Source organism: Scyliorhinus torazame, chromosome 2 (assembly GCF_047496885.1).
Source record: "Scyliorhinus torazame isolate Kashiwa2021f chromosome 2, sScyTor2.1, whole genome shotgun sequence".
Lineage (NCBI taxonomy): Eukaryota > Metazoa > Chordata > Chondrichthyes > Carcharhiniformes > Scyliorhinidae > Scyliorhinus > Scyliorhinus torazame.
The window spans coordinates 21793045-21817864 of NC_092708.1; the positions used below are offsets into that span (position 1 = coordinate 21793045).

Here is a 24820-nt window from a genome sequence, read left to right on the forward strand (position 1 = left end):
TCCTCACAGATGCTGTCCGGCCTGCTGAACATTTTCTGACTTTGTTTCAGATTTATTTTTATTTTTTATGTTTTTTTATAAATTTCGAGTACCCAATTCATTTTTTCCAATTAAGAGGAAATTTAGTCGTGGCCAATCCACCTACCCTGCACATAAGACCATAAGACATAGGAGTGGAAGTAAGGCCATTCGGCCCATCGAGTCCACTCCACCATTCAATCATGGCTGATTTCAACTCCATTTACCCGCTCTCTCTCCATAGCCCTTAATTCCGCGAGAAATCAAGAATTTATCAACTTCTGTCTTAAAGACACTCAACGTCCCGACCTCCACCGCCCTCTGTGGCAATGAATTCCACATACCCACCACTCTCTGGCTGAAGAGATTTCTCCTCATCTCTGTTCTAAAGTGACTCCCTTTTATTCTAAGGCTGTGCCCCCGGGTCCTAGTCTCCCTGCTAATGGAAACAACTTCCCTACGTCCACCCTATCTAAGCCATTCATTATCTTGTAAGTTTCTATTAGATCTCCCCTCAACCTCCTTAACTCCAATGAATATAATCCCAGGATCCTCAGACGTTCATCGTATGTTAGGCCTACCATTGCTGGGATCATCCGTGTGAATCTCCGCTGGACCCGCTCCAGTGCCAGTATGTCCTTCTTGAGGTGTGGGGCCCAAAATTGCTCACAGTATTCTAAATGGGGCCTAACTAATGCTTTATAAAGCTTCAGAAGTATATCCCTGCTTTTATATTCCAAGCCTCTTGAGATAAATGACAACATTGCATTTGCTTTCTTAATTACGGACTCAACCTGCAAGTTTACCTTTAGAGAATCCAGGACTAGGACTCCCAAGTCCCTTTGCACTTCAGCATTATGAATTTTGTCACCGTTTAGAAAATAGTCCATGCCTCTATTCTTTTTTCCAAAGTGCAAGACCTCGCACTTGCCCACGTTGAATTTCATCAGCCATTTCTTGGACCACTCTCCTAAACTGTCTAAATCTTTCTGCAGCCTCCCCACCTCCTCCATACTACCTGCCCCTCCACCTATCTTTGTATCATCGGCAAACTTAGCCAGAATGCCCCCAGTCCCGTCATCTAGATCGTTAATATATAAAGAGAACAGCTGTGGCCCCAACACTGAACCCTGCGGGACATCACTCGTCACCGGTTGCCATTCCGAAAAATAACCTTTTATCCCAACTCTCTGCCTTCTGCCTGACAGCCAATCGTCAATCCATGTTAGTACCTTGCCTCGAATACCATGGGCCCTTATTTTACTCAGCAGTCTCCCGTGAGGCACCTTATCAAAGGCCTTTTGGAAGTCAAGATAGATAACATCCATTGGCTCTCCTTGGTCTAACCTATTTGTTATCTCTTCAAAGAACTCTAACAGGTTTGTCAGGCATGACCTCCCCTTACTAAATCCATGCTGACTTGTCCTAATCCGACCCTGCACTTCCAAGAATTTAGAAATCTCATCCTTAACAATGGATTCGCGAATCTTGCCAACAACTGAGGTTAGGCTAATTGGCCTATAATTTTCCATCTTTTTCCTTGTACCCTTCTTGAACAGGGGGGTTACAACAGCGATTTTCCAATCCTCTGGGACTTTCCCTGACTCCAGTGACTTTTGAAAGATCATAACTAACACCTCCACTATTTCTTCAGCTATCTCCTTTAGAACTCTAGGATGTAGCCTATCTGGGCCCGGAGATTTATCAATTTTTAGACCTCTTAGTTTCTCTCGCACTTTCTCCTTTGTGATGGCTACCATATTCAACTCTGCCCTCTGACTCTCCTGAATTGTTGGGATATTACTCATGTCTTTTACTGTGAAGACTGACTCAAAGTACTTATTTAGTTCCTCAGCTATTTCCTTGTCTCCCATCACTAGATTACCAGCGTCATTTTGGAGCGGCCCAATATCAACTTTTGCCTCCCGTTTGTTTTTAATGTATTTAAAGAAACTTTTACTCTCATTCCTAATGTTACTGGCTAGCCTACCTTCATATTTGATCCTCTCTTTCCTTATTTCTCTCTTTATTATCCGCTGTTTGTTTTTGTAGACTTCCCAATCTTCTGACTTCCCACTACTCTTTGCCACATTATAGGCTTTCTCTTTTGCTTTGATGCATTCCCGAACTTCCTTTGTCAGCCATGGCTGCCTAATCCCCCCTCTTTTCTTTTCTTTGGGATGAACCTCTGTACTGTGTCCTCAATTACTCCCAGAAACTCCTGGCATTGCTGTTCTACTGTCTTTCCCACTAGGCTCTGCTCCCAGTCGATTTTCGTCAGTTCCTCCCTCATGCCCCTGTAGTTACCTTTATTTAACTGTAACACCTTTACATCTGATTCTACCTTCTTTCTTTCAAATTGGAGATTGAATTCTACCATATTATGATCACTGCCTCCTAAGTGCTCCCTTACTTTAAGATCTTTAATCAAGTCTGGCTCATTACATAATACTAAGTCCAGAATGGCCTGTTCCCTCGTGGGCTCCATCACAAGTTGTTCCAAAAAGCCCTCCTGTAAACATTCAATGAATTCCCTTTCCTTGGGTCCACTGGCAGCATTTGTTTACCCAGTCCACCTGCATATTGAAGTCCCCCATGATCACTGTGACCTTGCCTATCTGACATGCACTTTCTATTTTGTGGTGCATTTTGTGCCCCCGGTCCTGACCACTGTTAGGAGGCCTGTACATAACTCCCATTATGTTTTTTTTGCCTTTGTGGTTCCTCAACTCTACCCACACAGACTCCACATTATCTGACCCTATGTCGTTTAGTGCTATTGATTTAATTTCATTCCTAATTAACAAGGCAACCCTGCCCCCTCTGCCCACCTCTCTGTCTTTTCGATAGGTTGTGAATCCCTGGATGTTTAAATGCCAGTCCTGAACCCCCTGCAACCATGTCTCTGTGATGCCTACCACATCATACCTGCCAGTCACAATCTGGGCCACAAGCTCATCTACCTTGTTCCGTACACTGCGCGCATTTAAATATAGCACCTTTAATTCTCTATTGACCTCCCTTTTTGTTTTCTTAGTGTGGTGGACCTTGGTTTACTGAGCCTCTCCATACACTGTGTCATATTGTGTGGGATGGGGACTATCGTAACCTCTCCTGAGTTCTGTCTTTTTGTGCTTTTTTGTATACCTAAGCAGCTACGCTTCCCACTGATTACTTCACCTCTTGGTTCCCTGACTTTCCATTCTCCCCCAATCTTTAGTTTAAAGTCCTATTGACCACCCTATTTACTCTTTTCGCCAGAACACTGGTCCCAGCTCGGTTCAGGTGGAGACCATCCCAACGGTATAGGTCCCCCCTTGGGTTGTGGGGGTGCAGTGTATAAGCACAATATCAGGAAGGCCATTCTGTTCCACTATCCTAACCTGCTGTCCTCTTGAGGTAACTGATCAACATAGAATCATAGAATCATAGAATTTACAGTGCAGAAGGAGGCCAATCGGCCCATCGAGTCTGCACCGGCTCTTTTGAAAGAGCACCCTACCCAAGCCCACATTTCCACCCTATCCCCATAACCCAGTAACCCCACCCAACACTAAGGACAATTTTGAACACTTAAGGGCTGTGGTAGCCTGTGTAGAGGTATTACGGTACCTGGTAATGCTGGAACACCATTGGTAGATATTGTATGTTTCCTATTGGTCAAGCTGTATGGTAGCTCCGCCCTGCAAGGCGGGGTATAAGAGCCGGTGCCGCCCCAGCAACCTTCATTCCATACCTGAGCTAATGGGGGAAACATCTAGCTTATTAAAGCCTTCAGTTGGACTACAGCCTCGCTTTAGTGGTCATTGATTGTGCGTCAATTTAATAAGCTAGATTTAAAAGGATGGAGCTCCGAATCAAGCTGGAATGTCTGGAGTTTAATTTAGATAAATGTGAGGTGATGCATTTTGGCAGATCGAATCAGGCCAGGACCTACTCAGTTAATGGTATGGCGTTGGGGAGAGTTATAGAACAAAGAGATCTAGGAGTACAGGTTCATAGCTCCTTGAAGGTGGAGTCGCAGGTGGACAGGGTGGTGAAGAAGGCATTCGGCATGCTTGGTTTCATTGGTCAGAACATTGAATACAGGAGTTGGGACGTCTTGTTGAAGTTGTACAAGACATTGGTACGGCCACACTTGGAATACTGTGTGCAGTTCTGGTCACCCTATTATAGGAAGGATATTATTAAACTGGAAAGAGTGCAGAAAAGATTTACTAGGATGTTGCCGGGACTTGATGGTTTGAGTTATAAGGAGAGGCTGGATAGACTGGGACTTTTTTCCTTGGAGCGTAGGAGGCTTAGGGGTGATCTTATAGAGGTCTATAAAATAATGAGGGGCATAGATAAGATAGATAGTCAACATCTTTTCCCAAAGGTAGGGGAGTCTAAAACTAGAGGGCATAGGTTTAAGGTGAGAGGGGAGAGATTCAGAAGGGCCCAGAGGGGCAATTTCTTCACTCAGAGGGTAGTGAATGTCTGGAATGGGCTGCCAGAGGTAGTAGTAGAGGCGGGTACAATTGTGTCTTTCAAAAAACATTTAGATAGTTACATGGTAAGATGGGTATAGAGGGTTATGGGCCAAGTGCGGGCAACTGGGACTAGCTTAATGGTTAAAAACTAGGCGGCATGGACTGGTTGGGCCGAAGGGCCTGTTTCCATGCTGTAAACTTCTATGATTCTATGAGTGCTGAACTCAGCCCCCATGCGACGAACTCAGCGGCCATCTTCAAGCACTGGCTGGCGTGTTTTAAAGGATATCTCGGGACGGCCGAAAACACACCCACGGGAGAACAGAAAATGCAAGTCCTGCACTCGAGGGTGAGCCCGGAAATTTACACCCTCATCGAGGACGCGGAAGACTTCGATGCAGCAATGAGCTGCTAAAAGGACATTACATTCGCCCGGTAAACCGGGTCTACGCCCGACTGCTAGCAACGAGGCGACAAATCGCTAGGGAATCGCTGGAAAAATTCTACCGTGTGCTCCTGGTGTTGGGGAGGAATTGACGCAGTTCGTCACTCATAAAGGAGGACTCCCTATCACTATGTATGTAAGCGGGGAACCCGAACAGTGCAAAGATGCTATGGAGGGCCTTGATGACGGTGGTTGGGTCATGTCGGGGCAGGGGATGGCTAATGGGAACCGGGAGTACTCGTCAATCACGTTCAGGAAGTACGTGTTGCGTTCGGTGGAGGGGAGGGGGCCTTTGAAGTCCATGCTGAGGCGTTCAAAGGGACGGGAGGCCTTTCTCAGGTGCGCTTTCTCTGGCCGGTAGAAGTGCGGTTTGCACTCCGCGCAGATTTGGCAGTCCCTGGTGACTGTCCTGACCTCCTCGATGGAGTAGGGCAGGTTGCGGGTCTTAATAAAGTGGAAAAAGCGAGTGACCCCCGGGTGGCAGAGGTTCTCGTGGAGGGATCGGAGGCGGTCCACTTGTGCGTTGGCACATGTGCCGCGGGACAGGGCATCAGGAGGCTCGTTTAGCTTCCCGGGACAATATAAGATCTCGTTTATGTAGGTGGAGAGTTCGATCCTCCACCGCAAGATCTTATCGTTTTTTATCTTGCCCTGCTGTGCATTATCGAACATGAAGGCAACCGACCGTTGGTCATTGAGGAGAGTGAATCTCCTGCCGGCCAGGTAATGCCTCCAATGTTGCACAGCTTCTACTATGGCCTGGGCCTCCTTTCCGACTGAGGAGTGGCGGATTTTGGAAGCATGGAGGGTACGTGAGAAGAAGGCCACGGGTCTGCCCACTTGGTTGAGGGTGGCCACCAGAGCTACATCAGACGCGTCGCTCTCGAACTCGAATGGGAGGGGCTCATCAATGGCGTGCATCGTGGCCTTTGCAATGTCTGCTTTGATGCGGCTGAAGGCCTGGCGGGCCTTTATCGATAGGGGAAAAGATGTGGATTGGATCAGGGGATGGGCCTTGTCCGCATAGTTGGGGACCCACTGGGCATAGTAAGAGAAAAACCCAAGGCAGCGCTTCAGGGCCTTGGAGCAGTGAGGGAGGGGGAACTCCATAAGGGGGCGCATGCGTTCTGGGTCTGGGCCTATAACTCCATTTCGCACTACGTAGCCGAGGATGGCTAGGCGGTCGGTGCTAAACACGCATTTAACATAGAATTTACAGTGCAGAAGGAGGCCATTCGGCCCATCGAGACTGCACCGGCTCTTGGAAAGAGCACCCTACCCAAGGTCAACACCTCTACCCGATCCCCATAACCCAGTAACCCCACCCAACACTAAGGGCAATTTTGGACACTAAGGACAATTTATCATGTCCAATCCACCTAACCTACACATCTTTGGACTGTGAGAGGAAACCGGGTACCCGGAGGAAACCCACGCACACACGGGGAGAACGTGCAGACTCCGCACAGACAGTGACCCAAGCCGGGAATCGAACCTGGGACCCTGGAGCTGTGAAGCAATTGTGCTAACCACCATGCTACCGTGCTGCCCTGGCTATGAAAAGATTATTGGCCAGCACTGCTCCATTGCTCCGTCTCTGATCTTTTGAGGAATTTAGCCTTTCATTTAGGCAAATGAAGGACACTTTCAAATTGCAAAATAGCAGGGAGTACCTATCTTGTGCTATCTTCACCTGCTAAATTGATGCATCAAATTATGGTGGGTGGGATCAGTAAGTTGCTGATGACACAAAGATTGGCCGGGTGGTTAACAGTGAGGTTGAGTGTCTTGGGTTACAGGAAGATACAGACGGAATGGTCAAATCGGCAAAAAAGTGGCCAGTGGAATTTATCCCTGAAAAGTGTAAGGTGATGGCAGACTGGTACAAAACGTGGAGTCACACGGGATCAGAGGTGAGCTGGCAAGGTGGATACAGAACTGGCTAGGTCATAGAAGGCAGAGAATAGCAATGGAAGGGTGCGTTTCTGATTGGAGGGCTGTGACCAGTGGTGTTCCTCAGGGATCAGTGCTGGGAACTTTGCTATTCGTAGTATATATAAATGATTTGGAGGAAAATGTAACTGGTCTGATTAGTAACTTTGCAGACGCCACAAAGGTTGGTGGAATTGCAGATAGCGATGAGGACTGTCAGACGATACAGCAGGATTTAAATCGTTTGGAGATTTGGGAGGAGAGATGGCAGATGGAGTTTAATCCGGACAAATGTGAGGTAATGCATTTTGTAAGGTCTAATACAGATAGAAAATATGCAGTGAATGGTAGAACTCTCAAGAGTATTGACAGTCAGAGAGATCTAGGTGTACAAGTCCACAGGTCACTGAAAGGGGCAACACAGGTGGAGAAGGTAGTCAAGAAGGCATACGGCATGCTTGCCTTCATTGGCCGGGGCATTGAGTATAAAAATTGGCAAGTCATGTTGCAGCTGTATAGAACCTTAGTTAGGCCACACTTGGAGTATAGTGTTCAATTCTGGTCGCCACACTGCCAGAAGGATGTGGAAGCTTTAGAGAGGGTGCAAAAGAGATTTACCAGGATGTTGCCTGGTATGGAGAGCATTAGCTATGAGGAGAGGTTGAATAAACTTGGTTTGTTCTCACTGGAACGACGGAGGTTGAGGGGTGACCTGAAAGAGGTCTATAAAATTATGAGGGGCATCGACAGAGTGGATAGTCAGAGACCTTTCTCCAGGGTAGAGGGGTCAATTACTAGGGGGCATAGGTTTAAGGTGCGAGGTGCAAGGTTTAGAGGAGATGTACAAGGCAAGTTTTTTACACAGAGGGTAGTGGGTGCCTGGAACTCGCTACCGGAGGAGGTGGTGGAAGCAGGGACGATAGGGACATTTAAGGGGCCTCTTGACCAATACATGAATAGGATGGGAATAGAGGGATACGGACCCCGGAAGCGTAGAAGATTTAAGTTTTGACGGGCAGCATGGTCGGCGCAGGCTTGGAGGGCCGAAGGGCCTGTTCCTGTGCTGTACTTTTCTTTGTTCTTTGTGATACACGTTGGAAGAAGTAATTTGACAAGGAAGTATACTATGAAAAGACTGACACTGGGAAGTTCCGAGGAACAAAGGGATCTTGGTGTGTTTGTCCATGGATCTCTGAAGGCAGAGGGACAGGTTAATAGGGTGGTGAAAAAGCCAATGGGACACTTGCTTTTATCAGTCAGGGCATAGATTACAAATGCAGGGAGGCCATGATGGAGCTGTATAGAACTTTGGTGAGGCCACAGTTGGAGTTCAATATATAAAAGGTAAAAGAGAGGAAAAAATAGACATTGAACCACTGGAAAATGTGGCTGGAGAAGTAATAATAGGAAACAAAGAAATGGCAGACGAACTGAATAGTTACTTTGCATCAGTCTTCACGGTGGAAGACACCAGTGGGATGCCAGAGCTCCAGGAGAACCAGGGGGCAGAGGTAAGTGCAGTGACCATTACTAAGGAGAAGGTTCTGGGGAAACTGAAAGGTCTGAAGGTGGAGAAGTCACCTGGGCCGGATGGACTACACCCCAGTGTCCTAAAAGAGAAAGCTTAGGAAATTGTGGAGGCATTGGTGATGATCTTTCAGGAATCACTGGAGGCAGGAAGGGTCCAAGAGGACTGGAAAGTGGCTAATGTAACACTGCTGTTTAAGAAGGGAGAGAGGCAGAAGACGAGAAATTATAGGCCGGTTAGCCTGACTTCACTCATTGGTAAGATTTTAGAGTCTGTTATTAAAGATGAGATCACGGAGTACTTGGAAGTGCATGATTAAATAGGACAGAGTCAGCTCGGCTTTGTCAAGGGGAGGTCATGTCTGACAAATCTGTTAGAGCTCTTTGAGGAAGTAACAAGGAAGTTAGACAAAGAAGAACCAGTGGACGTGATTTATTTAGATTTTCAGAAGGCATAAGAGACTGTCAAATAAGTTAAGAGCCCATGGTGTTATGGAATGAAAAAATGAAAATCGCTTATTGTCACAAGTAGGCTTCAAATGAAGTTACTGTGAAAAGCCCCTAGTCGCCACATTACGCCACCTGTTTGGGGAGGCTGGTACGGGAATTGAACCGTGCTGCGGGCCTTGGTCTGCTTTAAAAGCCAGCGATTTAGCCCAGTGTGCTAAACCAGCCCCTATTAAGGGTAAGATCCTCGTATGGGTAGAGGATTGGCTGACTGGCAGAATGCAGAGAGTGGGGATAAAGGGGTCTTTTTCAGGATGGCAGCTGGTGACTAGTGTTATACCTCAGGATTCGGTGCTGGGACCACAACTTTTCACAATATACATTAATATACGGGGCTGTTTAGCACAGGGCTAAATCGCTGGCTTTGAAAGCAGACCAAGGCAGGCCAGCAGCACGGCTCAATTCCCGTAACAGCCTCCCCGAACAGGCACCGGAATGTGGCGACTAGGGGCTTTTCACAGTAACTTCATTTGAAGCCTACTTGTGACAATAAGCAATTTTCATTTCATTTCATTTCATGATCTGGAAGAAGGAACTGAAGGCACTGTTGCTAAGTTTGCAAATGATACAAAGATCTGTAGAGGGGCAAATAGTATTGAGGAAGCAGGCGAGCTGCAGAAGGACTTGGACAGGCTAGGAGAGTGGGCAAAGAAGTGGCAGATGGAATACAATGTGGAAAAGTGTGAGGTTATGCACTTTGGAAGGAGAAATGGAGGCATAGACTATTTTCTAAATGGGAAGATGCTGAGGAAATCAGAAGCACAAAGGGACTTGGGAGTCCTTGTTCACGATTCTCTTAAGGTTAACGTGCAGGTTCAGTCGGCAGATAGGAAGGCAAATGCAATGTTAGCATTCATGTCAAGAGGGCTAGAAGTACAGGGGTGTACTTCTGAGGCTGTATAAGGCTCTGGTCAGACCCCATTTGGAGTATTGTGAGCAGTTTTGGGCCCCGTATCTAAGGAAGGATGTGCTGGCCTTGGAATGGGTCCAGAGGAGGTTCACAAGAATGATCCCTGGAATGAAGAACTTGTCGTATGAAGAATGGTTCAGGACTCTGGGTCTGTACTCGTTGGAGTTTAGAAGGATGAGGGGAGATTTTATTGAAACTTACAGGATACTGCGAGGCCTGGATAGAGTGGACGTGGAGAGGATGTTTCCACTTGTAGGAAATCTAGAACCAGAGGACACCATCTCAGACTAAAGGGACGATCTTTTAAAACAGAGATGAAGAGGAATTTCTTCAGCCAGAGGGTGGTGAATCTGTGGAACTCTTTGCCGCAGAAGGCTGTGGAGGCCAAATCACTGAGTGTCTTTAAGACAGAGAAAGATAGGTTCTTGATTAATAAGGGGATCAGGGATTATGGGGAGAAGGCAGGAGATTGGGGATGAGAAAAATATCAGCCATGATTGAATGGCGGAGCAGACTCGATGGGCCGAGTGGCCTAATTCTGCTCCTATGTCTTATGGTCTTATGGTACTGTGTGCAATTCTGGTCGCCAAATTACAGGAAGGATGTGATTGCACTGGAGGGGGTGTAGAGCAGATTCACCAGGGTGTTGCGTGGGATGGAACATTTAAGTTATGAAGAGAGGTTGGATAGGCTTGGGTTGTTTCCGCTGGAGCAGAAAGACTGAGGGGTGACCTGATCGAGGTGGACAAGATTATGAGGGGCGTGGACAGGGTGGATATGGAGCAGCTGTTCCCCTTAGTTGAAGGGTCAGTTATGAGGGGGGGGACACGTTCAAAGTGAGGGGTGGGAGGTTTAGGGGGGATTTGAGGAAAAACGTTTTTACCCAGAGGGTGGTGAGGGTCTGGAACGCGCTGCCTGGGAGGGGGGGTAGAGGCGGGATGCCTCACATCCTTTAAAAAGTACCCAGATGGGCACTTGGAACGTCACGACATTCAAGGCTATGGCCAAGTGGGATTAGGTAGGCAGACACGATGGGCCGAATGGCCTCTTCTGCACTGTATTATTCTGTGATTCGGTGATATCAAATCCACGGCTCAGCAAGAGGCCATTCGGCTCCATCCTACTTCATATCACCAATCAATGTACAATTCCGTTCCTTACTCATTCTCGCACTTCCCTTATGCATCTTTCCTTGTCACCTCAGCCGCTCCCTGTGGTAGCAAGTTCCACATTCGCTCCTGAATTCCCGTTTGGGTTTATTTCGTGATGTGGGATGACCTCGGGTGACTCGTCACTCTCCCTGAGGCAAGGCGACATTTTCCGGCTGTGCTTTGCAAGGGTGTTGCCCAACGTGCAGCATCGCCAGTGTGTACACAGGGGCCGGAACCTCAGCTCAACCCAGCCACCAAGCGGCTCCCCGTGGAGCAACTGACCTGAAATGTGATCTGGAGGCCAAGTTCCTGCGGCCCCTTTGATCGGCGAATCTGTGAGAGCTGGGCTTATCAGAGCCATCTCTCGTGGAAAATAATGCCAATTAGAATGCTGGTATTCAGGTGCGACGGGTCTCGCTGGCAAAGTGCAGCACTGCGATCTATAAACACATATTTGCTCTTCAAAATGTAACTGCCCTGGTGACCTATTAGCAATGGTAAACTCAAAGTTATGCAGCCTTATCTGGGAATTGGCATAGCTTGTTCATTACTACTCAATTAAACAAACCATTTGGCAGGCAGGTCTGAAGCTAGGCGGGAGATGAGTTCGGGAACGTAAGACCTCTTTTCCTGTTAGCGGAGCTCCCATGTTTAGTCACTGCTTTCTAGGCATGGTGTGACTCATCTGGAAAATTCCTTCCCTGGCCTTACGTACGGGTGTGTCCGCATAGGACCCGCACCTCCACCCCGCTCCCCTCACTTCCCGTCACTTCCCCTCCCCCACGTCCATTACACTTGGTCCCTCACCCAACCACCACATTCCAGGATTCAGCCCCTGGCGCCCTCAGATGTCCAGTCTTTGATCAGCTGCAATGTCCTTAAACGTCGCATTGCCTGGATAATTAGTGTGGAGGAGAGAGTGGATCACTGCTGCAGGATCAGGCCAGATCCATCCAAGGATACTGAGGGAAGTGCAGAGGCGCAGACCACAATTTTCCAGCTTTCCTCACTCGTAGGGCTGGTTCCGGAGACCTGGAAAATTGCAAATGTTACTTGATCTAAAAAAAGGGTCTTCCAAAATCATGGGACGGAATTCTCCGTCGGCCGATGGCGAAATCGGAATCGGCGATTGGGCGGAGAATTGGTCCAGGTGCCGAAATCGTAGCGGACGCCGGGTTCACGCGAAATCGCAATTCTCCGGTGCCCTGACAGCGGTGTCAGTGCGTTCCACTGTGCACGTACAGTATACGCCGTTTGCATATCATTGGCGGGCCGGACCCGGTATTCTCCGGGGCTTCCGCGATTCCCGGCCTCCACCAGGGCGAACTCCTGACGGCGAGGTTCACTTGTGCGTTTGAACCAGACACCGTGGCAGAACAAGGCAATTAGATCGTGGCCTTTATTTACAGAGATGTTGGTGACTCAGAGACTGAGATGGAAGTGAGGGAAAATTTCCCAAGTGCCTCGAATGGTGTCACCATGTAATCATGTGACACACTACACAGAGCACATTGGTTACAAGATTCAACACCCCTCAACCTTTACTCCAGTAGTACGACAACAAATATTGACTTAAACTTTTGCTCATGGTGAACAGTGATTATTTAACCGAGGATTATTATACAATTATATATGTCCATCAGTGTGAGAGTCTTTCAGCCTTGATCCAAACTTCTTGACCTCGATGTCTGTTCACGGCAAGTAACGTGGTTTTGTTGTTGTCGCTCTGCTATGGTAGAAGTATCAGACAGTAAGAACATTCAATGTTGATTCTCCATGGAAGTACTCTGTTTTGTATCATTAATTCAAGTTCCCTGGTTCGGAATGGCCTGGATTCTGGATTCCTCCTCTATTTATCCAGTGGTATTCCTTTCAGGATCATGTCCATGACCTTCCCCATCAATGGATGTGACCTTGTGTGTATTTGTACTTGAGATGCAGTAACAGATACACGATCCACCTGGGAAAAGTACACATTGTTAACATAGTTCTCCCGTGATTCGGTTTTGCCCCAGTGCATTGCTAAACGCGATCGAGCATCGTCATTTGCATGTTGCTCTGATCTGATTTAATCTGATAATTACGCGCTGGTAAGATGAGGGACCATCCCTGCAAGCGACTCGCAGCTAGAGGCAGTACTCTTTTGTATGGACCAAAGGTCTTTGTCAAAACGGTTGTGGTCTGTTAACAAGGTAAAATGTCTTCCATAAAAGTAGTGATGAAATCTTTTGACTCCAAAAGATTACACTCGAGACTTCTTTTTCCAATTGAGGATAATTCTGTTCAGCGTTTGGCATCCTGTCATTTCGACCCGAAGTTAAAATAACAACTCGCAAGTGACGGATCGCCCAATGGGATGCTCTACCACGTTTACCAACGATGTGGAGATGCCGGGATCTGTAAAGATTTAATCACCTGCTAATGCTCGCATTCTAAGCATTGTCTGGCATCTTTGAATCTGTCTATATGTATGTTTCTGGAACATACCTCTTCATTCACCTGAGGAAGGAGCAGTGCTCCGAAAGCTAGTGTTTGAAACAAACATGTTGGCCTTTAACCTGGTGTTGTAAGACTTCTTGCTGTGCCCACCTTTACCAACAAAATGAACTTAGACTTCTGATTTCTTCAGTACATTTATGACTTCAGTGTCTTCCTTTTCGCAGTCTTTTGTCCAAGTCCATTGTCGATTTTCACACAATAATGTCTGAAGTGGTTTTAATATTTAAATTTTCCCGGAGTCATTGAGAAGTCCCAAAAAAGATCTCAGTTGCGACATATTGGCGAATCTGAAATTGCAGTCAGCTTCCGAGGTGCCTTGTGAAGCCTGCCCTTCTCAGTTGCATGGCCGAGACAGCTTATCGATGATTGGAAAAAGTTGCATCTACCTCTCTTGACGCGAAGATTCTGGGCGCAATTTAATATTGCAAAAACAGAACCTCGTGTTGGCCGTGTTTAGTGGGGTCTTTCTCGATCTCTGCAGCGCGATTATTCTGCCCTTGGTCAGGAACGCCCCACCGAGGCCGCATTTACCTAATTTTTAAATGCTGCCGCAATCTCTCGACCCCCCTCGGACACCTCACTGTGGCCCCCGGACCCCGCCCGTTGCCCCACTTTACCTCTTAGGTATCCATGAAGCCCCCCTCCGTCACCCCCATCTCTTAAGCACAGAGCACCTCTGGGCCTGATCCCTGGCACAAGCAACCAGACACCTGGGCACATTGGCACTGCCAGCCTGGCACCTTGGCACAGCCAACCTGGCTCCCTGGCAGGGCCACTGCCGGCCTGGCATTGCCACTCGGGCACCATAGCAGTGCCTGGATAGCACTGCCACGGTGCCAGGGTACCACCCTTCCCAGAGCCTGACCACCCAGGAGCCTCCCGGTGTCATTACACTTGGTCCATGTGTGTGTGGGCCTGTGTTAAACGGCACCATCGCGAGGTCTCCCAGGCGTCGGGCATTTGTTCCCCGGCCTCGGGAGAATGGCTCACTTAAATATGTTAAGATCGCGACATCTTGCGAGATCTAATAGGATCTCACGAGACGTTCTGAGCATCGGAAATTTGAGAGAGGTCTCTCGCGAGATTTAACAGTCTCGTCATGTCGCTGAGTCGGGTGCGTCGAGACCGCTCGATCGCGCCCTGTGTCTTTTTATTTTTTTCCAATTAAGGGGCAATTTTAGCCTGGCCAATCCACCTACCCTGCACATCTTTGGGTTGTGGGGGTGAGAATGTGCAAACTCCACACGGACAGTGATCAAACCCGGTCCTCGGCGTCGTGAGGCAGCAGTGCTAACCCCTGCACCACCATGCCTCGCCCCCTCGTCCTCTGTCTTCCAAGACGCTCCAGTGTGTCTCCTAAATTCTTTAGATGCTCCTGTTCACTCCTGCCTGCCATTAAAATGTTGTCCAAATAACATTGAACACCATTGAGGCCGGTGGGACTTTTGGGATAAGGCCGGTGCTGCCGTCGTCCCTGTCATGATATTCAAACACACACATCATGATGGACACACTAACAGGCAAATCAGAGTACACAACACCACAACCAATCACAGACAAGAACACCAACCACATAAAAAGCACGAGCACGACACCTGGAGGTCAGTAGGTCTGGGGAGAAGGAAGCATGAAAGAGCTGTTGAAACACCACAAGCAGGGAGCCCCCCACGTGCAGAGTGCAAAGACCAAGTTGTAAATAGTGAGTTTAAATAAACAAGTGTTGTACCATATGCAACTGTGTTGGCTCTTCTGTGTGTTAGAACACCCAACACCACATGGTACAGGAGTGGATCGATACCTGCCTACCAACCTGCCATTCTGGACATGGACCACACCGGCAAACCGCAGCCGATGCAAGTCACGGGGAACCTAGGCACCAACTGGAAGCTCTACAGGCAGCGATTTGACCTGTACATCCGTGCCACCGAAAAACAGAATGTCTCGGATGATTCGAAGATTGCAATGCTCCTCTTCTACGCAGGCCCCCACCCAAATGATGTCTTTAATTCACTGGTGTTCGAGGAAGGCGAAAACCAGGCCAAATATGACACGGTCATCCTCAAAATGGACCAGCACTTTCAAACTGAAGTAAACGAAACTTTCGAAAGATACATCTTTCAGCAACGCCTGCAAGGTAAGGAGGAGCTTTTTCAACCCTTTTTGACGCACCTCCGGATTCTAGCGCAGTCCTGCGGTTACGGCACCACCACAGAGTCCATGATCAGGGACCAGATTGTTTTTGGCGTTGCCTCCAGTGGCCTACGCCAGCAGCTTCTTAAAATAAAGAGCCTCACCTTAGCGTCTGCTGTGGAAGCCTGTGTCCTCCATGAAAATGCGACCTGCCGTTTTGCCCGATTTCAGGCGTCCGAGTTGGCACGGAGGGGGTCCCCAGCCGTCGAATCGGCAAGCCAGGCCGCCCACGACGTTGAACGCATCCAGGCCGTCGATTTCTTCCCGCCCCACGGCCCGGACGACAGCGGCCGCTTCCCGCGCTTTTCGCGGTCTCCCGCGCAGGTGCGCGCCAAGAATAACGGCCACAACGAGGGACGCACTGCGCAGGCGCGCCCACCGCAAGATCGCACTGCGCATGCGCAGTGGCGCAACGAACGCCGTGACGTCATGACGTGCAGCAAGTGTGGAGGTCTACACTTAAAAGGGCAATGTCCTGCAAAATACCAACAGTGCAACAGATGTGCCATGATAGGCCACTACGCAGCCCGCTGTCGTGCGGCTCAACCCATGGATCCGGCGCATCCTCGACAACCTCGCACACGAGTCAGGACCGTCCAGCCCACGCATCAAGACTTCCAGTTAAGTGATGCAGATGACCAGGATGACTTCAGAGTTGCCGTCATTGATGTCAACAAGGTCAATGCCATCAATCCAGACGATGAGTGGTGTGCCACCCTGACGGTCAACCGATCGCGCGTCGCCTTCCGTCTGGACACCGGCGCATCCGCCAACCTGATTGCTTACTCTGCAGTCCAGGCCATGAAGGTCAAACCACTCATCACACCATCCCGGCTTACGATGGTTGACTATAACGGGAACGTTATCCCGTCCGTAGGATCTTGCCAGCTACAGGTGACTCACAAGGGGTACACGGCCACACTCCCCTTCGAAGTTGTGGGCTCATCAAAGGACTCGTTACTGGGCGCACAAGCGTGTAAGGTCCTTCACCTGGTACAGCGCATCATGTCTCTCTCTCCAGATGAGATATCCGACTTCCCGGATGCTGAGTTCCACGCGAATCTCCATTCCCTCCTCGCTCACAACCAGGAGGTTTTTGAAGGCATGGGGACATTGCCACACACGTACAAGATTCGACTCAGACCGGACGCCATCCCTGTCGTTCACGCACCTCGCAGGGTTCCTGCGCCTCTCAAAGACCGCCTCAAGGCACAACTGCAGATTCTTCAGGACCAAGGGGTCCTATCCAAGGTCACGGAGCCCACGCCATGGGTCAGCTCCATGGTCTGTGTAAAGAAGCCCTCTGGCGAGCTCCGTATATGTATAGATCCAAAAGATCTGAACAACAACATCATGCGGGAACACTATCCCATCCCAAAACGAGAAGACCTCACCAGCGAGATGGCGCGAGCCAACATATTCACTAAATTGGATGCGTCCAAAGGATTCTGGCAGATCCAACTGGACCCGGCCAGCCGAAGACTATGCACATTCAACACCCCTTTTGGCAGATTCTGCTACAACCGGATGCCATTCGGCATCATTTCGGCATCTGAAGTATTCCACCGCATTATGGAGCAGATGATGGAAGGCATCGAAGGGGTACGTGTATATGTGGACGATATCATCATTTGGTCCACCACTCCGCAGGAACACATGCATCGTCTTCGACGTGTCTTCACCCGCATACGGCAAAATGGCCTGCGTCTCAACCGTGCGAAGTGTGCTTTCGGCCAGACGGAGCTGAAATTCCTCGGGGACCACATCTCAAGGTCCGGGGTCCGTCCCGATGCAGACAAGGTTAGCGCCATCACAGCCATGCCACGACCGGCTGACAAGAAGGCTGTCTTAAGATTCCTGGGCATGGTCAACTTCCTTGGGAAGTTCATTCCCAACCTGGCTTCTCATACAACAAACATGCGCCATCTCGTAAAAAAATCGACGGAATTCAACTGGCACCAGTCGCATCAGCAGGAATGGGAGGAGCTCAAGCACAAACTGGTCACGGCACCAGTGCTGGCCTTCTTTGACGCGACTCGCCCTACAAAGATCTCAACAGACGCCAGCCAATCTGGTATTGGAGCGGTACTCCTGCAAAAAGACAGCACGTCATCATGGGCCCCGGTTGCGTATGCCTCACGAGCCATGACCCCTACCGAACAGCGCTACGCGCAAATCGAAAAAGAATGCCTGGGCTTGTTAACTGGACTGGACAAGTTCCACGACTATGTGTATGGCCTGCCACGATTCACGGTCGAAACTGACCACCGCCCCCTGGTCAACATCATTAACAAAGACCTGAACGACATGACTCCTCGCCTCCAGCGCATCTTACTCAAACTCAGGAGGTACGATTTTGAACTGATCTACACTCCGGGGAAGGAACTCATAGTGGCGGACACTCTTTCCCGAGCAGTGAGCACACCACCAGATGCGGAGGGGTTCGTGCGTCAAATTGAGGCACACGTGACTCTGACAGCAGCAAATATGCCAGCTGATGATCCTTGTCTGGCCCACATACGCGCAGAGACGGCGACTGACCCTCTGCTGCAGCGAGTGATGCGCCACATGACGGAAGGGTGGCTAAAAGGGCAGTGCCCCCAGTTTTACAATGTGCGAGATGATCTCACCAATATAGACGGGGTCCTTATGAAATCGCATAGGATCGTCATTCCACACAGTGTGCGCCAGATGATTCTTCGTCAACTACACGAAGGCCACCTGGGTGTCGAAAAATGCAGACGAAGGGCCCGGGCGGCGGTATATTGGCCGGGTATTAATGAAGACATAGCCAACATGGTGCTCAACTGCACAACCTGTCAGAGGTTTCAGCCGGCGCAACCTCCGGAAACACTTCTACCACACGAGATGGTGACGTCCCCCTGGGCGAAGGTGGGTGTTGACCTATTTCACGCGCTCGGCAGAGATTACATTGTTATTATAGACTACTTCTCAAACTACCCGGAAGTCATGCCTCTCCATGATCTGACGTCGTCCGCAGTCATTGGGGCCTGCAAGGAAACGTTTGCTCGCCATGGCATTCCAAGGACTGTCATGTCAGACAATGGACCTTGTTTTGCCAGCCGTGAATGGTCGTCCTTTGCCGCAGCATATGGTTTCACTCATGTGACATCCAGCCCTCTGCATCCACAATCGAACGGGAAGGCTGAAAAGGGTGTCCACATCGCAAAGCGGCTCCTGTGCAAGGCGGCTGATGCCGGATCGGACTTTAACCTTGCCTTGCTGGCCTATCGATCGGCCCCGTTATCCACGGGCCTCTCGCCAGCGCAGCTACTAATGGGTCGCTCCCTCAGGACGACGGTACCTTCCGTCCTGGCACCGACAACAGACCATGAGGCGGTTCTTCGGGACATGCAACTGCAGCGTGATCGCCAGAAAGGTCGGTACGACACACGAGCGACGGACCTGCCCCCCCTGTCCTCCGGAGACAAAGTACGCGTCCATCAACCGTATGGTGGCTGGTCAGCACCGGCCGAAGTCCTCCGACAAGTGGCTCCCCGCTCGTTCCTGGTTCGCATGCCGGATGGTTCCGTGCGTCGCCGCAATCGGCGCGCCCTTCGCCGACTTCCACGTTCACAGCCACACAACACGCCAGATCCTCAACAGGCTTCCGAGGATGACTTTGTGGAGCTGCCGCACATCACGCCCTTTCCATCGCCACCCATGGCCATGCCTGCACAGCAGCCGGTGGTTCTTGATCCACCCTTAAGGCGGTCAACCCGAATTCGTCGCAAACCCATTAGAATGGACTTATAATACAGTTCATATGTTTAATAAGTTGGACAATTTTACATGATAACCTGTTGTTGTTTATCGTTCCAGATGTCGTCTGACTGGACAACTGTTCAAAATTTTTTTTCTTCTTCTCTCGTTCGAATTTCTGTTATGTTATGGTACAACTGGATTCATGTGACGCACTCGACATCGCCCCATGTACATAGTTCCGTCATAGACACATGCTGCACACGACACACACACACTCTTAGATGCACTCACGTCACGATCATATTTATTACCACGTAGGCACATATCTTTGTAAAAAGGGGGGATGTCATGATATTCAAACACACACATCATGATGGACACACTAACAGGCAAATCAGAGTACACAACACCACAACCAATCACAGACAAGAACACCAACCACATAAAAAGCACGAGCACGACACCTGGAGGTCAGTAGGTCTGGGGAGAAGGAAGCATGAAAGAGCTGTTGAAACACCACAAGCAGGGAGCCCCCCACGTGCAGAGTGCAAAGACCAAGTTGTAAATAGTGAGTTTAAATAAACAAGTGTTGTACCATATGCAACTGTGTTGGCTCTTCTGTGTGTTAGAACACCCAACACCACAGTCCCAAAGGGGAGGCGCTTGTACTTGAACAGTCCTTTGTGTGTTACAATAGTTAGAAGAGGTTGTGACTCACCTGCTACCTTCATCCGGAGGAATGCTTGGCACAAATCCAACTTACTGAACTGTTGTCCTCCTGATAATCCAGCAAATAGGTCCTCTATTAATGGGAAGGGATACTGGTTGGCATAGAGCACTGCGTTTATCATCATTTTAAAATCATCGCTGATTTTTACCGAGCCATCTGACTTCATAACTGCGGCAATTGGGGTTGCCAAACCGCTTATAGAATTTACAATGCTGAAGGAGGCCATTCGGCCCATCGAGTCTGCACCGGCCCTTGGAAAGAGCACTCTACCCAAGCCCACACCCCCACCCCATCCCCGTAACCCAGCGACCCCACCCGAACTTTTTTGGACACTAAGGGGCAATTTAGCATGGTCAATCCATCTAGCCTGCACATCTTTGGATTGTGGGAGGAAACCGGAGCGCCCGGAGGAAACCCACGCAGGCACGGGGAGAACGTGCAGACTCCGCACAGACAGTCACCCGAGCCGGGAATTGAACCTGGGACGCTGGAGCTGTGAAACAACTGTGCTAGCCACTGTGCTACCATGCTGACCCTATTCAGTTTCGGATAGACCCGAAATCTCTGTGTGGCGCCTTGCATCGACAATACATTGAGTTTTAATTCTTTGATTTCCATACACATCCTGTCTTCCTGGGAATTTTCATCATCTTTAGTCACTCTGTAGACTAATTTTGTTGATTTGGGTGCGTTCTTGCGTTTACCCATCTTCGGGGTTTGTCTGGCCCAACACACCTTTGTTATGTAACCTTTCTTGCCACAATTATGACATTTGTATTCTTGACACCAGCATTCCTGCAGAGAATGCCCCACCTGGGCACACCTGTGGCATCCTTGTGTGTTGAGAGATCTTCTTTTCTCAGGAGCAGGCTTGAAGGGCCAAATGGCCTCCTCCTGCTTCTATTTTCTTATTCATCTTGTTTATCTTGGCACTAGCCCTGATTTGGGAAGGTTCTTTAGCTGCTCATTCTTCGGACACTGCTATTTCAAGAGGAAGTTTGAGTGTTGGAGAGTTTTTTGTAAGTAATCATCTCTGCATTGTTTCATTTCCCAATCCGCAGACAAGTCTGTTGCGCAGCATGTCCTCAAGGGTCGATGCAAACTCTCAATCCTTTGCTAGTTTCCGTAGTACAGCTACAAATTGTGGAACATTTTCACCCTCTTCTTGATTATGTTGATGAAATCTGAGTCTCTCTGCTATGATTAATCATAGAATTTACAGTGCAGAAGGAGGCCATTCGGCCCATCGAGTGCACCGGCTCCTGGAAAGAGCACCCACGGGGAGGATATGCAGACTCCGCACAGACAGTGACCCAAGCCGGAATCGAACCTGGGACCCTGGAGCTGTGAAGCAATTGTGCTATCCACAATGCTACCGTGCTGCCCACACGGTTTAGGCGAGAAGTGTTCTTCAAGGGTCTCAGTCAATTTCTTGTAAGTTATTGTTCCAGGTTTTGCAGGATGGACAAGATTTTGTAATTGTTGAAAGTTTTCCATCCTATTACACTCAAGAAAGTTGCTACTTTAATTTCACTTGTTTGCAACAAGGTGCGACTGGAATCTCCCTTCATAGGAACTTCATAATCCCGCATTCTCATTGAATGATTCCATAGCGCCATATTTTCCTGCCATTGCAGTTACCAGTTCTCAGGTTGTACTACTTTCTTTACCTTTTCCTCCCCTCTAATTTCTTTCTCTTCCAATTTCATTTGCATTATTTATTTTGTTGTTTCTTTAAAATGTTCTTTTCTTGGTTGGGCTATGACTATATTTCAGCTGCAATTCTGCTGAATCTTTGTTGCTGTCGCGTTATTTTTCCTTTGGACAGTTGCTTGCCCTAAAAACAGTCTCTCTCTCGCTCTCTGAGTTCGACGATCTGTCGCTGCAGCCCACCCCAGGTGTGAATGCATGCAGCTGGGACCCACTCCCCCAGCTCGATAAATAACTTGGGCGGGATTCTCCATAGCCCGACGCCGAAATCGTGATCGGCGACCGGGCGGAGCACGGATTCCGACGCTGAAACCGGGGCCGGCACCGGGTTTGACGCCGGTCCGCCACGCTCTGCCCCCCTCCAAAATGGCGTCATTGTGGCATTCGACACGCACCGTTTTAGCGCCATTGGCATACAATCGGCCGACCCACCCGCAATGCTCCGCCCCCGATGGTCCGAGTTCCCGATGGCGCGGGGCACGTGTGGTCTCAGCTGGCGTGCAGGCGGCCGCGTGTGGTCTCATCCGTCGGGAACTCGGCGTGGCGGCTGCGGACTCAGTCCAGCGCCGCCACAGTCGGGGGAGGGCTTTATCAGGGGCTGGGGGCATTGTGGGGGTGATGGTCCGCAGCGCGCGAGTCGGCCGAAGGGGGGGGACAATTTTGCGGGCCCGGTCCACTGTATGTTCTATCCTTATGTGTATTGTTAAGAACAGCAGCCCCTCTGTATATTATAGAGAACAGAAGTGCCTGTGAATAACAGACTTTGAGAATCGTATTGAGACTAACAACCCTGTGGATATCATAGATAAGAGCGGTCTATGTGGATATTACAGAGAAGCTTCACTGTCCATGTTATCATGAACAGCCAACCCAAGGTAAATTATAGAGAGTACCACCAATGTGTATTCTAGGGATTTCAGTCTTTGCATCCCTGATGATGTCCTGGTAGCTGTGCTCCAGGCCTAAAGATGTCACTGAGATGTGTGCCGTCTGCACGGTGATGTCACTAAGCTGTGTGTCATCTGCCTGATGACATCACTGGTAGCTGTGCTCCATGCCCATGAATGTCACTGAGATGTGTGCCATCTGCAGGATGATGCCACTGAGATTTGTGCTGTCTGCCTGATGATGTCAATTGAGCTGCATGCCATCTGCCCGATGATGTGACTGAGATGCGTGCTGTCTGCCCGATGATGTGACTGAGATGCGTGCTGTCTGCCCGATGATGTGACTGAGATGCGTGCTGTCTGCCCGATGATGTCATTGAGATGTGTGCAGTCTGCCTGATAATGTCACTTGAGCTGTGTGCCATCTGCCCGATGATGTGACTGAGATGCGTGCTGTCTGTCCGATGATGTGACTGAGATGCGTGCTGTCTGCCCGATGACGTCACTGAGATGTGTGCAGTCTGCCTGATGATGTCACTTGAGCTGCATGCCATCTGCCCGATGATGTGACTGAGATGCGTGCTGTCTGCCCGATGATGTGACTGAGATGCGTGCTGTCTGCCCGATGATGTGACTGAGATGCGTGCTGTCTGCCCGATGATGTCATTGAGATGTGTGCAGTCTGCCTGATAATGTCACTTGAGCTGTGTGCCATCTGCCCGATGATGTGACTGAGATGCGTGCTGTCTGTCCGATGATGTGACTGAGATGCGTGCTGTCTGCCCGATGATGTGACTGAGATGCGTGCTGTCTGCCCGATGATGTAATTGAGATGTGTGCAGTCTGCCTGATAATGTCACTTGAGCTGTGTGCCATCTGCCCGATGATGTCCCGCGTAGCACCAGCGTTTTGTGTCCCTGATGAGCTAATTCGCTCCCTAGAACAGTGTCCCTCCTGTGCGGCCTACCAGATTGATGGAAGGAGTGGTGAATACATTGATCTGTGGACTAATAACTCTTTCCTTTCTTGTTCCAGCGTTGTAAAGATAAGCTGAATGCTCTGGCGATCTCCGTCATGAACCAGTGGCCAGGAGTCAGGCTGAGAGTGACAGAAGGCTGGGATGAGGATGGCCACCATTCTGTGGAATCCTTACACTATGAGGGCCGAGCTGTGGATATCACCACCTCGGACCGGGATCGCTCCAAGTATGGCATGTTGGCGCGCCTGGCAGTCGAAGCAGGATTTGACTGGGTCTATTACGAGTCCAAAGCTCATATCCACTGCTCAGTGAAGTCAGGTAAAGGATTTTACAGTGAATTCAATATTTATTGTCTCAGGCTTTTACTTATCCCAGCTGATAATTGTGCTCAAAAAGAGTTAGAATCCCTCAAACAAGTGTTCAAGCCTGCGTGAAAATTGCCCTCTCATCTCTCTGACTCCATATACACTCCAATACTTTGCCAAAAGACACTGAAACACTTCATTCACTGTCACTCCTCAGGCAGCAGGTGAGGAATGAGATACATTTCTGCTGCTTAAATTTCAACAGAGGTTATACCAGGGTTAAAAGGGTTAAATTATGAGGACAGGTTGCATAGGCTGGGGTGTATTCTCACTCATAAGAACATAAGAACATAAGAACTGGGAGCAGGAGTAGGTCATCTGGCCCCTCGAGCCTGCTCCACCATTCAATGAGATCATGGCTGATCTTTTGTGGACTCAGCTCCACTTTCCCGCCCGAACACCATAACCCTTAATCCCTTTATTCTTCAAAAAACTATCTATCTTTATTTTATTTTATTTTATTTCATAGAATTTACAGTGCAGAAGGAGGCCATTCGGTCTATCGAGTCTGCACCGGCTCTTGGAGAGAGCACCCTACCCAATGTCAACACCGCCACCCTATCCCCATAACCCAGTAACCCCACCCAACACTAAGGGCAATTCTGGACACTAAGGGTAATTTGGCATCCACCTAACCCACCAATCCACCTAACCTGCACATCTTTGGACTGTGGGAGGAAACCGGAGCACCCGGAGAAAACCCACGCACACACGGGAGATGGACATTGATACGTGTGAGGTGGATATTGATAAGTGTGAGGTGGATATTGAT

At 49.2% G+C, this 24820-nt stretch overlaps 1 protein-coding gene across 1 annotated transcript in view; it reads left to right on the forward strand.

The window, feature by feature from the left end:
• The window catches only part of LOC140386733 (indian hedgehog protein-like), a 135276-nt gene that overhangs the window by 55444 nt on the left and 55012 nt on the right, over positions 1–24820 (forward strand). Inside the window, exon 2 of the mRNA XM_072469364.1 lies at positions 23740–24001. Within this exon, the coding sequence (XP_072325465.1) occupies positions 23740–24001 (262 nt within the window). The remainder of the gene's footprint in view (positions 1–23739; positions 24002–24820) is intronic.